This window comes from Chamaea fasciata, unplaced genomic scaffold, assembly GCF_029207755.1.
Source record: "Chamaea fasciata isolate MVZ Bird 193981 ecotype frontalis unplaced genomic scaffold, bChaFas1.0.hap1 SCAF_8, whole genome shotgun sequence".
Taxonomy (NCBI): Eukaryota; Metazoa; Chordata; class Aves; order Passeriformes; family Sylviidae; genus Chamaea; species Chamaea fasciata.
This window is the reverse complement of record NW_027094093.1, coordinates 4038925-4053862: the sequence shown is the minus strand read 5'-3', so window position 1 is coordinate 4053862 and position 14938 is coordinate 4038925. Positions and strand designations below refer to the sequence as shown.

General features: G+C 42.1%; 1 protein-coding gene across 1 annotated transcript in view; it reads left to right on the top strand.

Moving 5' to 3' along the window:
- Positions 1-14938, top strand: part of SPAG16 (sperm associated antigen 16) — a 289974-nt gene that overhangs the window by 91307 nt on the left and 183729 nt on the right. The window contains exon 3 of the mRNA XM_066189439.1: positions 6940-7083. Within this exon, the coding sequence (XP_066045536.1) occupies positions 6940-7083 (144 nt within the window). The remainder of the gene's footprint in view (positions 1-6939; positions 7084-14938) is intronic.

Here is a 14938-nt window from a genome sequence, read left to right as displayed (position 1 = left end):
CCTCCAAAAGTGAGAAACAAACACTGGCAGGAAACTGACCGTGAAAAGGTAATGCTTTGGTTTCTTATTAATTTAGAAATCTGACTTAGTTTGATGCTCTAATTGCAAATTATGTCTTTAAATATTTTCCTTTACCAACCTTGATAATTCAACAGAATTTACCAACTGGCAAGTTTCAAGTACTTTTTCCTCCAAACTCTTTTATACCACAACTCCCGGTCTTAATCATCTGTGAAAAAGCTGCCGCGCAACAGAAGACTGGGAATTGCTAACAGTAATGATGGAAACTAATTCAAACCAGGCCACAGGCAGAAGCTTCTGTGAAAGCAATCTGCATCTTTTCAAGCTGGTCAAGCTTTTAGAAAAGAAGTCTCTTTCACTCCAAAGAAAGCCCAGCCATTATCTCTCTGCCCAACAAGGACCTAATGCACGGGACAAGAAAGGAGGCAACAGGGAAGTATCGAGTAGGGAAAGTTTTAGCCAAGTTTGCCAACATTGCCTTTCCCTTAGCTCCTCTGCCCGTGAAGTGGTTCACAAGCAGAGGTGCAATGTGAAAACCCACAGGGGCACTTGCTTTGCCCGTGGTCTGACCCTGGTTTTCTGTGTCTCTTCCCCTGCTGCTCTGGAGCGTTGTCCTGAGGGCTGTGATCCCTTCTGGAGCTGGCTTCCAGAGGCTGCAGATCCGAGCTAATCTCGTTACAGTGCTATTTTGGAGGCCGTGATTTCATGCTCCTCGGGGGCTGCCTTTCACTGAAAGAAGTGATGTAGCATTTTTCATAAAGGGATACTCAAAGGTGAGTGATGGGCAGGGTGAATCATGGCATAAATCATTTCAGGCACGGAAGTGCAGCTTTCACTCCAGAGGAAAGCTATTAGGAAAGGATGTCAGTGTTTTAACTTTTTAATTGCATCTCCTTGTTTGTTGCTCCTCTCATTCTTTTTGCTTTTGGCTTAATTATTTCTCCCAAAAGTATGCTGCTTACCTAATAAGTTGACTAAGCGTGAAAAATTGATTCAAATACATATTAAATAAGAACTTGTGAGCTACAGTCACAGCGAGCAACTCCTGAGTTTGTTGGTTTCTTTAATAGCACCCTCAAGTCTTACCAAAAACACCCCAACTATTCCTTCTGTGTCTTGTGCTGTTCCCAGCTTTGGCAGCATCTAAACTTCATGACAGTTTGAATGAATTTAAAAATCAAGCCAAACCCTGCCCCTAGATTTTGCGGTGAAAATGAGCAGTGATTCTCTGTGTGGAGGAAAGCGGTTTGTTCCTTGCCTGCTGCTCTGGTTTAAGGCAGGTTAGAAGGGAGCTGTTTCTGTAGTGTGTAACACTTGATGCTATAGACTAAGTGTTTCTTTTTTTTCCTGTGGCCAGCAGTAATTATCAACAATCTTGTAAGCACAATCAAAGGAATGAATAAGTAAAGATTCTCTGAGAAGTAATTTAGATTCTTGCCTGTTGTTATTTCCAGATATTCTAGATAAAAAGCTTAATGTTTGGGTGCAGAGGTTTACAGGACATGAGACTATGATGGCATAAACACTTTGCATGTTATTACGTAGGTTCTAGAAAAATCCTCTTGCCCTGATGTGATTAAGGACTCAATCTTAAACAGGACGATGGATGTTTTTAAGTTAATACGCTGTGAAATTGGCAGTGCTCCTGGTACTGCATAATTCAGAAATATGCCCGTGTCTTTAAAGGATGAGACCTCTGGAAACACGTGCGGATCTACAGCGCAGTTGTGACTTTTTCCTCAGATTTGATCCAGGGCCAAACTTTGTTGTTAAGAAGAAGATAATTTTTTATATGCACGGCATGTGCACAGTCAGATCTAATGCAGTAAAACCTGGGTAGGTTACAACAGTCAGTTAATGCAAATTGATGCATTTGGATAATTGCACGTGGAGTGGATAAACAGAAAGTGCTCAGAGAACACCACAGAAGGGATGTTCCGAATTTATCACAACTGTGGCTGTATCAGATACTTACAGTGATGTCTTTAATTCAATTATTTTTGGAGGCACTTCATATTGTAGGGATAGTTCACTTCCTGAAGTTATTTTTTTTCTTTTGGAGAGCAGAACTGGGTTTGCCAAGTTAGGAAGTGTGTGAATTTATTCCGCTTCACAGGAGTAAATATGTTTGCTGCTGCTCTGCAGCTGAGAATGAAGATTCTGTGTGCATGGGAACTAGAATAAGTACGTCAACTCGACTGTGAATTAGGAAGTTGCTCAGCCTCTAGAGATACAAGTTCAAGGCTCTGGAAGACTGTTTTCTCATTATTTTCCCGGGTGTGCCAAGGTCTGTGGGCAGTCTAGAAGGTTAACTTCAGGTATGTTGAGATTCTGGCAAGTTTTCTCCCTCCCAAATCCTGAGTCGTAGGAGCTTGGGAAGCAGCCAGGAATTTCACCAGACAGGATAGGGGGGTTTTTAAAGCATTTTAAAGAATTGCTGTGACTGACATCTATCACTGACTTCCAGATGGGCATTTCCAGAAATGAAACAAAAGATAGGAGCTTTGTGCTCTGAGGATTTTCCCCTTTTTACATTCTTTTATGGTTTGGGTTTGTTTCCATTTTTTTTTTTTTTGGTCTGCTTTAGCTTTATTTTCTCTATTTGAAAGCATTTTTCCCCCTCTTCCTTTTTGTCAAGAAAAGATAAATCTTAAGACCTCGAACAGGAATGCAAGCTATTCAATTATGCTGCAGTTGAATAATAAAACCCTGGATTAAATGTCAGGGTTATAATTATTACCGAAAAATGCTGTCAGGTGAGATCAGGTAGCTCAAGCCGAGATTAAAAAAAAAAAAAGGTGGTAGAAATGACTATTAGAGAGGTGATACTCAAAGAAGGCACGTTAGGATAAGTTGCAACAGGCAAGACAATGGTTGGGTTGTGCAGTTCACACATCCATTGCCACGGGAGCTCTTCCTAATGCTCTGCCTAAATTGTCCTTTGTCTCTGCACAACGGGCTTACGTCCAGCAAAATCGGGCCTGGAATAAAATTTTGGGTTTACAAACTCTGTAGGTTTTTAGGGCGCAGTCCAGCAATATAACGAAGTATGTGTGTGTGAACAGTGTCACTGATTTCAGTGTGGCTGTTGGTGCCCTCTTATTTATATATATTTGTTTTTGTCCGAGGCTGTAACCAGTATCCAATCCTCTGGAATTCAGTGCGTGTCATGTCCTTGCATCCAAAACCCGCCCTGATGGCAGAGAAAGAAACATCAGCAATTTCCTGAAGAGTTTCCACTACAAAACCAAGGTTTTCAGCCAGTTGTAACTTCACCCAAATGTAACTGCTCAGCCTACAATTTCCTGTGCTAGGTAGGGTGAGCAAGGCTGATTTTTTGTGTAAGGAAGTGTTGGCTGAAATCTTTGTGTCACTAGGAGAAATGCATTTGGTTTTGTTGTTTGTTTTTTTTTTTTTAATCTTGCAGGAACTCTGCTGCTCTCATATTTTTGGAGCAAGAAATGCAGCAGAAGAGCTTTCTGATCTGAAAGCAGCTACTGGCATTAACAAGAAACCTCTTTGCCAGTACCTGAGAATGCAAATAAATTTGATCAAATCATGAACTTCTAAAAATTACATATCACAAGCAGTATTCAGTAGAGTGGTGTATTAGAATGTGGCAGCTGAACGCTGTCTCTTTTGAGAACATATTTTTCTGCATAAATCCTGCATGTGAAACCACAGAAAACGGGATTTTGTCCTTGTTTCTGCCACAGAGAAACTGCATGAGGCTGGATAAGTCACTTAGGAGTACAAACCTGGTCATTAATTTTGCATTTTTCATTCTCTGAGCGCTTAGTTTTGAGTTTAGGTTTGGTTTTTATTTCACACACGAGCAGTGTCAGTTTTGGGATGAGCAGTCCCTCTGCTAACCATGATGGAACCCATCTACCTGGGCAATACCTGAGGGTGTGCTGAGAGCAGGCTGATGACGGCACATTGGTTCCAGTGTTTCAGAAACTCTGATGCCAGGGAGTTTTCCTCCACGTGGATCTGAGATCCGCCCTCCCTCAAGTTAGGGGCTGTGCTAAGCACCCGGCTGATGTTCCCCAGGCAGCTCTGGGTGCAGCACTTTTTGACCCGAAGGGTGATTTTGTGTGTGAAGTGGTCAAGCTCAAGTCACATCCTGAGACTGAAAGAATTTTGCATCTGAAGAATACTGTAGTTTTATTTATGGCTCAGTCAAAATAAATTAAAATAATCGATGATTGTTTTGAAAGCAAATTACTGGGAGTACTATATATCTACCATGGCAAGTGCTGAAGAGATGAGAATGTCTTATAATGCCAGAGTGAGTTGTGTAAACAAGGGTATTTATATACTCAACAGCAGCAAATCTCTGAGAGGGTTTTTTGTTGGGTTTGTTTTGTTGGTTTTTTGTTGATTTTTTTTTTTTTCTTGGCTGAGTCTCCACTGATCCCACTTTATCCCAGAGGAGGAGGAGGAGAAAACTAATGTTCCTATCACACATGTTCCATTATTGATTTCCATTCCAATCCACCCAAAGTCTTCTGTGCTGGAAATAATTAGACCCTGTGAACAGAGATGAAGCAAAAATCTATACAATGCTGGATTGCCAGAAATGAAGACAAGGGTGCCTAATTAATGCTGCATATAGAATGCCTTTTGGATGAATGGGCTTCCCTTTCTCAGAAGCAGCTCACCAGCAGTTGTGTCACAGATTTGCTGTTAATTAAATGGTGTTCACTGTGCGCCTGTAAAAATGGCACGGAGCGAGAAAAACATTGGACGGCAGCGGCATTTTCCAAGAGCGCTGCAATTTGAAGGAAAGACTGTGAAAAACAAATTTACAGCCTTCGTACGAGCAGCAAAGTATTTTCTTCTGTATGAAAGTCACTTTATGGATTTTCCCAAAGTTCCGTAGGAATGTCTGGCCACAGCAGAAGTTCGAGCGTTTCAGAAGTTGGACTGGAAGTGTGTTGGTTGGGAGGGTCGAGGGTGGGCAGAATGTTCCTGGGAGCTGAGGAAGGATGGATGAGCTGCAGCCTGGCCAGGGCTTATGGATTGTTCAGGAGGAGAGTCGGGATGTAGAGGAAGACACCAGGTAAAATTTTCTCTGCGTGAAAGGTGAACTGAAGGTGATGTAAGGCTGTGTAATGCACACTGGGAACTGAGAAGGCAGATCTTTAGGAAGAATGTAAGAGAGCTGATGGAAAGGCTGCACGGCAGTCCCCACCAAGAGCAGAAATACCCGGAAGGAAAAACTGGAGGGGACCTGAAGTGTCTGAAGCAGGTTAAGAGAAAAATGGTTTGAAAGAGAAGAATGGTTTAAATGGTTTTATGCACGTGCGGAGAGCAGCAGTGGGGTTGTTGGTGCTTCAGAGGTCCCTGTAGTAGAGGGATTCTGGGGCAGCTCATCCTGTAATTTGCAGGCCACTGGTTTCTTCTCTCAGCCTTTAATTCTCTCCTTTTATCTCTATTCCCCCCTTGCTTTTCCAGGTATCTGCTGTGGCCAATCTCAGTGATACGACTGCTCTCTGTGCATCTCTGGAGAATTTAAATAGCAGCATTCCCTTCTTCTCTTTTTTGCTATAAATGCAGAGGAAGTTTATCCTCTTTAGGAAAAGATAGAAAAGGGTTTTTTCTAAGAAACTAGAGAATGAGTAAATCCCAGGCTCCTCGCTCGAGCAGATGGAGTCAACTGATGAGTCTGTAGGAATGTTCCTAGGCTGGGCATTAAACTGCAAGAATAGATGTTTTCTGATCAAATTCTAGTTGACATAAATATATTTTTAGCATGGATTTGATAGAGGGAATTATTTTCCCAGTAGAGTAGATGCTGTGGTTCTGGTTTAGGAATTTTATGAAATAATTTGGATGCAGGAGAAAGGTACCGATAAAAAAAAAGAGATTTTTATGACGTCGTGCCTTCTAAGTCCTCTCTTTTTCTTCCCATTTGGGTGCTTAGCATTGTCTCTCTCTCTCCTCATTCTGCTTTAATAAGTTTTTTTCTCTCTGAGCTGTCGGCCCTGATGCACAGCTGAAATAGGTGCTCACACAGGTAGCGATTCCTCTCCCCATTATTGCGGTTTGATTCTGAACTCCAGATTTAATCTGTCTAAATAAACCACTCCTGGGACTAAAGTCAACTGCTAGAACTTTTTGATGTTCAACAAATAGTAGGGCATTGCAATGATTTAAATCTAATAACCAAATCCATGTGAAATACACTACTTGTTATCTTTCCAACAGATTGATTTTCTTCCCTGGATCCATTTGAAGCTGCACTGCAGTTGCTCAATCAAAAATAAACTGAGTTTTCAGTCTGGGGGCGTGTTAAGTGTATGATTTCCATTACGTCGCGGCATGCTACGTGTTAAAAATGAAAACACGGAGCACATTTTGAGTACAGAACTGAAATGAATTTTGTGACCTAGTCCCAGTGAATGGACTCTAAAGCGCTGGCAACGACTGTAGCTCCTGGACTGTAATTATCATTTGAGTTATTTCACAGTGATAGGAGACTTTACACCTGTGGGCACAAGTGGGCACCGGCTGACATCGGTGCTTTTTGAAATTATTTTGGGTAATTACTTTGCATAAGTGGGAAAGCTAATCATGTTGGTGCAGCTCGTTACCCTCTTGCGCGTTTGTTAGAACATAACCTAACAAAGTATTTCAAAGCACTTTTTGAGTGTTAAGTGGAACTTCAGGGGAGTGTGAAAACAGTTCTGCTTTCACAGAAATCGGTCCTGTTCTTTTTTTCTTCATCAGCAGCAGAAGCTCATCTCCACAGCAAGTATTTTGAATTCTCATGAGCTTAGGAAGCATCACTGTTTGCTCAGTCCATCCAGAATCAGACTCCTGGGGCTATTGCCCTGAGTTAAATGGATCTTACGTATTTCAGGTAAAATGGAACTGGTGCAGAACATAACCTGCCTCTCTTTTCTCCTGCAGCTTGGCTTTACACCCCCGAAAAAACATCGTGCTCACCGGGGGCGATGACCGCCTGTGGAAGACCTGGGGCTTCCCTGATGGGAACATCCTGCTCTCAGGGGAAGGTCACACGGATTGGCTCTCAGGCTGCTGCTTCAGGCCCAGGTCAGTGCCCACAGCCCCTGAACTGGCCCTGCTCCCTCCTGGAGCCCCTTCATTCCCTGGCCTGCTTTGCTGCCTCTCTGTTCTCGCGGGGGGACCCCGCGCTCTCTGCTGAATTCCCGAACGTGCAGATGAAATGTTCCTCTGCCTTTCGCAGTGTTGACTTAAGACTGATTGCTTATAGTATTTTGTACATCTTAAACTCTCTCCCCGTGGCAGTGCACTTAACAAGGAGTAATAAGCTTTTCAGGCCTTGCTGTATTCATTTTCTCCCTGTTCATGCACTGTGGCAAACACAGTCCCGTTATTAATAATACTGAAAAGTTGACTTCTTGTATTACACGTTATTTGTCATATGACTAAGAGTATCTGGGTTTACTTAGAGAATGAGAATATGAGCTTTCCTGCTCTTTCCCCGTATGGATTCGAAGCTGAATTAACAAATGAAAGTGAACACTGAAAATAAAAATTAAATATTTAAGCGGCAAGGGTCATGGAAATAGGGCAAACGTGAATTAGAGTTTTTGGTCTTTCTGTTGAAAAATAGGATAACATTTTACTCTCAAAGTTAAAATCCATTTGATAAGGCTGAGCTTCTATATGTTGAAATTGCTTTGCATCAGATTTGTGAGGCAGCAGTTTAAACAGAGTTCTTTCCTGTTAATATAATAAAGGTCTGCCAGGCTATTCACCTGAGGCTCAGTTATAAAAGGAGCATTATTAAGCCTTCAACCTTGTATTTTTATTGTGTTTATTTTATGAAGCAATATTACCTCTCTTCTTCGTGAGGAGGAAATGCATCCTGTTTAATTTCATGGTTCCTCCTGATTTCTGAGTTTGTAATGAGCTACCAAAGGCACACACAGTCCTCTTAAACACAAGAAAATCCCCTCCTTCTTTTCGAAACCTCAAGAACCAGGAGTCACGCTTTCTGAGATGAATTAAACATGCACTTACTCTTCTCTTGCATCACTTTCTCCTAAGAAAACCAGGCTTTTTCTTAAGGTGTTTGTGTTTTCACCATGTTCTCTTTTTCATGTGTATATCCTTAGAAATAATTACGTTTAAAAGAAGAGGATAATATTAAACTAAATAATTGCATATAATACAGGGGGATCAAAATGGAAGGCTCAGCTTCTTGTTTCAAGGTGTTAGGAAAATTTGTCTATTGCTGCATGACAGATTTCAGAGTTTGTGAGTGCTGGACATGGTTTAAACTCGCAGATAAACAGAATTCTGCCTTCTCCTCTTACCTGTTGTGAATGTAAAACTTAGCACAGGGGAAGAAAGGGAAATACAATTAGAAGAGCATGTTATCATTTATAAAGCTGCTGGGCATACTAATCAGATTTCGATAATGCATTGTTACCATGACACCCGCTGACTCAGAGACTCCAAACTATTTTCTCATTAGTCTTTGACCAGAATACAGTCCTTTCAATAGGCTTTCCTATTCCTCATTCAATTATTGAAATTAAAATGAGTTGAGGTACATCATTATTCTCTTGCAGTATAAATTGACTCCTGCTGAATGCTCTGGAGTGATTCAAAAGCAGTGCTGTTAAAATATTTTCTTCTGTTACTGCACAAAATACATTATGTAGCAGAATACATTTAACCATATTTTTAATTTTTTTTAAAATTTTTTTTTTAGATGAGAGACTTTTATATATCTATTTTTCCCAGAAGCAAAACCAATTAAGTAAAAATGAAGAGTTTTAACAGATTTTTTTTTTCTTTTTCTGGAGTCAAAGGTAGATAACTTCTAGTTTTGTTCCCATTTTAAAGTTTTGAAACGATGTTCACCGCAGAAGTGGAAAAGAAAAATACTTTTGTGCTACTGGGCTATTAAATGGTGACCTGGGTAGAACTTTCATAGTTCTATAGTCTTTCCTGTTTGTCCTCTGTGAGATCACTTCTCCTCTGTGCTTCTTCACTCTCTGTAAAATCGGGCTTAGAACAACCTCCACCTGTGGTGTTCTGTGAAGCGTTCTGTGTGCGGCCGCACACGAGTCTGCTGTCAGATCCTCTGGTACAGCATCCTGCAATAACCCGCACCCCGACACCAGGCACTAATGATTTGAGGAGAGCCGCGATGTGCATTTAACTGATGTCCCTGCACATACAAATGGCTTAAAATCCCTGGGGTTTTGTGTGCTCACGGAGTGTTATTGAGCAGGGGTCTTTCTCCTGGCTGTCTCTGTGCCACCACCATGGAAACGGGGACAAAGCTGCCAGAATCGCTGGTGGCTGGGAACATCTAGAAACGTGAAGCTTAAGTGCTGTTGGGTTTTTATATCCTCAGTGTCTGCAAGAGCCGTGAGAGAACATGGTTCTAGGAAAGAGCAATGACGAGGTCAGGGTGTGTTTTAGGCTCTGGCCCAGGCGTTACAGGAATGAGGATTGTCCTTAGGAGCTTTCCCAGGGCTGATGTTCCACAGTGTCCTTAGAGGCAGTTATTGGATGGAGGAGTCTTCCCCCCCACGCCCCCACTGACAAATGTGCTTCATTCCACAGTGATTTTTTTTTTGCTGAAAACCACCTCTCTTTCACCTGTGATCAAAGCAGGGTGAGAGGAGACTCTGCTGGGCTCCGGGGCTGCTGCTGTGTCACTCCTGGGTCAGCACAAAGGGTCTGGGTGCCCCATGTGTTCTCCCTGCAGTGGCTCCCAGGACAGGGGATGAAGGGCAGCAGCCTGGCTTTGTGCATGCAAGGAGAGCAGAGCAGCTCCCTGCAGATCTGAGAGTGAAGCATTGCCTTCAGCTTTTAAAATAAAAGCGAAACTTCAGACAGGTCCTGTCATCTGCAGCGTGCGGCAGCTGGGAGGAGGGAGGGGAACAATGTCTCCTTCTTTGAAACTCAGGTGACACCTGGTCAAACTTCAAAAAAAACCCAGCGTTTTTACTCTGGTCTGGCTGAACACTGCTTTGCAGATGAATTAGCTGTTTCAAGCTCCTGTCACTGTTGAAAAATTTAATGTTTTGCAGCTTGCCTTTTCTAGATGTGAAGGAATGAGGGAGTCAGTGTCTCCTGTCACACTCATACACAGGCTTCGTGGTAAGAATCTGGAGAGCTGGGGAAGAGCTGTGTAGTACACCTGTGAGTGCCAGGTGACTGAAATATTTGAAATGGTAGACAGCAATCTGCATCTCCCGCCAGTTTCCAGAAAAAGCTGAGGATGATAATGCTGTACCTTTGAGAACCATGCTCTGATCACACAAGATATTTCATGGCGCGTGCTAGATTTGTTCATCTTTGTTACCAACCTTAGTGGGTGGCTAAAGAATCAAGCTCTGCAGCATAGCAGAGGTGTGTGTTAACGTCTGATAAAATCCCAGCGAACAGTAAAATACTGTATTCTTGCCCTGCCTGTGGGCTGGTACAATATGTAATGTCCTTAGCATATTCATAAATATTTATCAGGTCAACTCTTCTAAAATGTTTGCAGCCCTTTTCATGCAAACATTGTCTGGTTCTGTGGAATACAATGAATTTCTGAGTTGAAGGGAAGTACAAACTGTAGGTTCTTGAAGCTATTTAAAACTTGCTCTGATAGTTGTCAGATTGTCAACTCCTTTGTAATGTCCCGTTCCTTAAGAAAGAAGCAGATTTTCTGGTGTTCTCTCTGTTGCTATTGCAACTCTCGCACTTACTGAGGAAAGAAATCAAAACTGTTATCAATTTTTTATTATTATTATTATTATTATATGTAAAAATTGCTACAGCACTTATCTTTACCTGTGTGGATTCTCTATAAGTTCTATCGCTGGTGGAAAACCTGGAGCCAGGTATTGCCTCCTCAGTAATTAATAAAAAAACTAAGGAAAAGATAGAATAATACGTTCATGCATCAGACATGCAAATAAAGGCACGTAATGTTTGATACCCTAGAAGAAAGTGCCAATGAGGCGAAGCAAGAGAAATATGAGGTGTTGGGCTGCAAGAACAACCTGTGTTCTTCCAGAGCAGAGTGGTATTTCTCCCAGCTGGAGGAGGCGATGTTACTCAGGTGGAAACCAGTGCATGGATAGAGAAGACATCCCTGTGGAGAGAGATATATGAATATAGCAGAATATGGAGGATGGATGTGAGGAGCTGGAGAGAGGTTGAATGAGCTGTGGGAGGGAATGCAGCTCCAGGTGGGCTTGAATTCACACAAGAAGCTTTTTGGGGAATTTTGCAGCACATGGGAGCAAGGCTCTGGGAAACTGAGCAATGTGGTAGCCTCTCAGGACCCAGTCCAAAATGTTGCTCACAATTCAGCGTAGGGGAAAAAGGACTGGGATAATGATATTTGCCCAAAGTTTTCAAGAGAAGTGTCTGATAAATATGAGATTGACTATGTTAGACTCTGTCAGAGTGGAAGCTATTTTCTCATCATACAAAAGTTCTCAGAAAAGTTCTTAGAAAATCTTCTTAAAAAGAGAATTCCTGGGCAGAATTGAAGTCAGAATAAACTTTGAAACTGAAATTAATTCTTACTGAGGTAAGCCCCTATTTTTATTTTTTACATTATTTTAATTTCATTTTTTATCTTGTCATTTGTGAAGAAGCTATCCAGAGATGACTTCGTGGGGAAAAAGGCTGGACTGAAAAGCCCAGCAGAGCAGTCAGGGAGGAAGGGAGGGAGCGTGTGGAGAAACCTCTGAGGAGTGATGGGAGCAAGGGCCAAAGCTCAGGAGGGAGAGCAGTCCTGGGAAGGAGAGGCAGCTGGGTTGGATCCAGCCAGGCTCAGATGTTCTGAGGCAGCAGGCACAGACTGACACTGCTCCTTGCTCACTGCATCTCACAGGACTCTCTGCTTGGAGGGAAACATTGAGGAGCCAAAATCAGACTTGACAGCTTGGCAGGTCCAGGCACCACTCGTGAATTTCTCAGTGGGCCTTCACAGTTTGAGAGCCCGAAGTGTTTTGATTATCAAGGTGAATTACAAGGTGTGTGTCTTTATTCCAGCCCCACCTCTGCTGCTCTTGGCTCCCCGCAGACTGTGCTGCTGAGGAGTGTCCCAGTCCTGGGAGGTGCTGGTGCATCAATCCGCACCAATCTTCTTGACAATCATAATGTCCTCAGCTATCAGTGTGTGGTGAGAAACATCTGCAGGGTACGGAGAGAGTCACACGGAATTTGATACTAAAGATAAGTGACTGCTTTCTTAGTTACAAGTTGCAAAGAATATCTTTTAAATAGCTAAGATGGTGCAGGGCCCACAAAGCCTCAGCAAAAGAAAAGCATTTGATGACATACAGAGAAGAGTAGGTTCTTTAGTCACAGTAGCAAGACAATTTAAAATATTCTACTAACGTCAAATGTATTTCCTCCTTGTACTTTAATAATTCCTAATGCCATTCTCCAGTTCTTTTTTATTTCTATGAGAAGAAACAGGAACTATCTGTTATGCCATTTTGTTTAATGTACTGGCTTCCAAGATTTGATGCTGTAGTTATTTGGTGAAACCAGGGGGACTTACAGAACAAACAGTCACTGCTGAAGTTATGATTCCAGGATCTGCAAGATGTTGCCACAATCTAATGTTTGTTTTAGTGAAATGCAGCAGCATTTGTCAGCGTGGAAACTGTAATTTAACATTAAGCAGTGGGATTTGACTATGCTACTGCAGGCTCTTTCTTTAATTAGAGACCTTCACATATTCTTTTGGGCTCTGCAGAGCATCCATCCATGGGATGAAATTAAGCAAGGTTTGGAGTCGATGATTTTGAAGTGTTGGGTTTTATCACTCGTCTTTCAGAGGCACTGCCCAGGCTGGGTCAGCAGTCACACCAAGGTGACACTGTACGTGTAAACCAGCCGAACCAAAGGAAGCTCCTGTAGATGTTGAAGCAGGAATAGGCTGGAAACTCAGCATCATCAGGGACCATTTCGAACCCCATTATGGAGTGGTTTCAGCAGAGGTGTGCTCAGGGACCCTCCTGTTTGTTGTGCTCCAGATCACTTTTCCAGTGATGTTAAGAGTTTGTGCGCTTTTGTGGGATTATTGCCACAATCCCACAAGATTTACACAGGCCCTGGACCTCCCAGCTAAGTCCCTGTGCAGGCACTCTGTATGGCTCTGCAGTGCGTTTCCAGCTGGTCAGGTACTTCTAGAGGAGCGGAGTACTGAGCACAAACTGCCTGGGGGGGGGGGACAGAAGATGTGCAGCACATCCCAGGGTTGATGTTCTGTCTGCACTTTCAGGGAACTGCTGGCTTCATTATGGACAGCACAGAAATCTTGGAAGTTTAATGATCAGTCAGTGTTTAGATGGCAAGGTTCCGTTAATTGCACCTTCTGGCTGGAGAGTGAGGAGCTGAAGCAAGGCAGAGCTTGCCTTGGTGGGTGAGGCTGCTCAGGGGGCTGCTGTGCACACCTGGGAGCCAGGGAGGAGGAGGAGGAGGGGGGGAAGGTCAGCCTTCACCCTCCTGCCTGGCCACTGAGCCAGCCAGAGTGACAGTCCTCCCAGGGAAGGGATTTGGAGATCACTGGTAATAAAAGCTCCGTGGACAGTGAGCTCCACAACACTTTTCTCTGCTGGCTTTGGAGCTGTAAATGCTGAGTTTCACACTATACATTAAACAAGGCTGAGACTTGAAAGCCACCAACTCCCCTCCAAGCATTAACATAAAAAAGAGTTGTAAGACTTGGGTTAATCACAGAGGTCTCTGTTGGCTATCAGTGGAATAGAATTATTTTGATTTGTGCTTTGAAATAGTCTTTAAAACCTAATTCAGGTCTCGCTGCAGAAACAGATGGGTTTTATTTATCCTTTTGCTACTCTTGATAGCTATGAAAGAAACATGAGATAGTCTGTATGTTCTACTTAGGACTTTTGAACACTTATTTAATGAAAAGGCATAATGATTTAATTTTTTAGAGGATGTTGAATTCCTGCACAGTTCAATAAAGCCTTTAGTTACCAGATTACATATTAAATTTGCCAGTGGTAAGAAACTTCTTTTGAGTGGCACGATTAATTTTCAGTCATCTAACTGGCTTTATGTAACACATCATATTTAGCAGTCGAGACATCTGGTAAGGTGTTTTATCAAACTGAGCTAATACAGGAGTCAAAAGAAAGAACGTTGTATTCATTTATTCTTCAAGGAAAAAAAACTATTTCAGAAGTCTTTTATTCAGTTCCCCAGTGTACAGGATTCACTGTGTGCTTGGTGTTTTCAAGCATAGAAAAATTTTAATTTCAAAAGTGGCTTTATTTATTTCAAAATCTTTGAAAAGTTTCATACTTTTTATACAGGGGAACAGTCTTAACATAACATCATTCTCTCTCAAGCTTACAAAGCCTACTTTTTTTACCTCACAACCATGTTTGGGTGGGCATTAGATTTCCTTTGGGATTCTCAATCTCATTATTTTTATCAATAAAAAGCCTCTGCTGGACAAAGGAATAAATCACACATAAATGAAATATGAGAGATTACATGAGAAGCTCAGCTTTTGCTTAGTCTAATTCAATATCTTTGGCCAAACGTCTCAATGTCAAAGGCTTTATAAGTATTCTACAGGATCAGTCTGGCAAAGAGAAATCAATAACCAGGTAATGGATTTGATTAAAATTTTTCCCCTTCCACCCACTCCCACAAGTCAAATGTTTCTACCCATACTAATATCTTCTGGCACTGTGGAGCTGTTGGTCATTCTCTGTGGGGTTTTGAGATGTAAATATATACATAAATGTATTTCCATTTCAAAGAGCTCTGCTCACTATTGGTGAGTATCTATGTCACGAAAAAACAGTGTTTGTATCTCATTTTCTTTCGAGAGCTCATTTCTGCAATTTTGGAAAATACGGACTGATAACAACTGTAACTTTGCTACAGATTTACACCCTGATTTGTTGTTCAG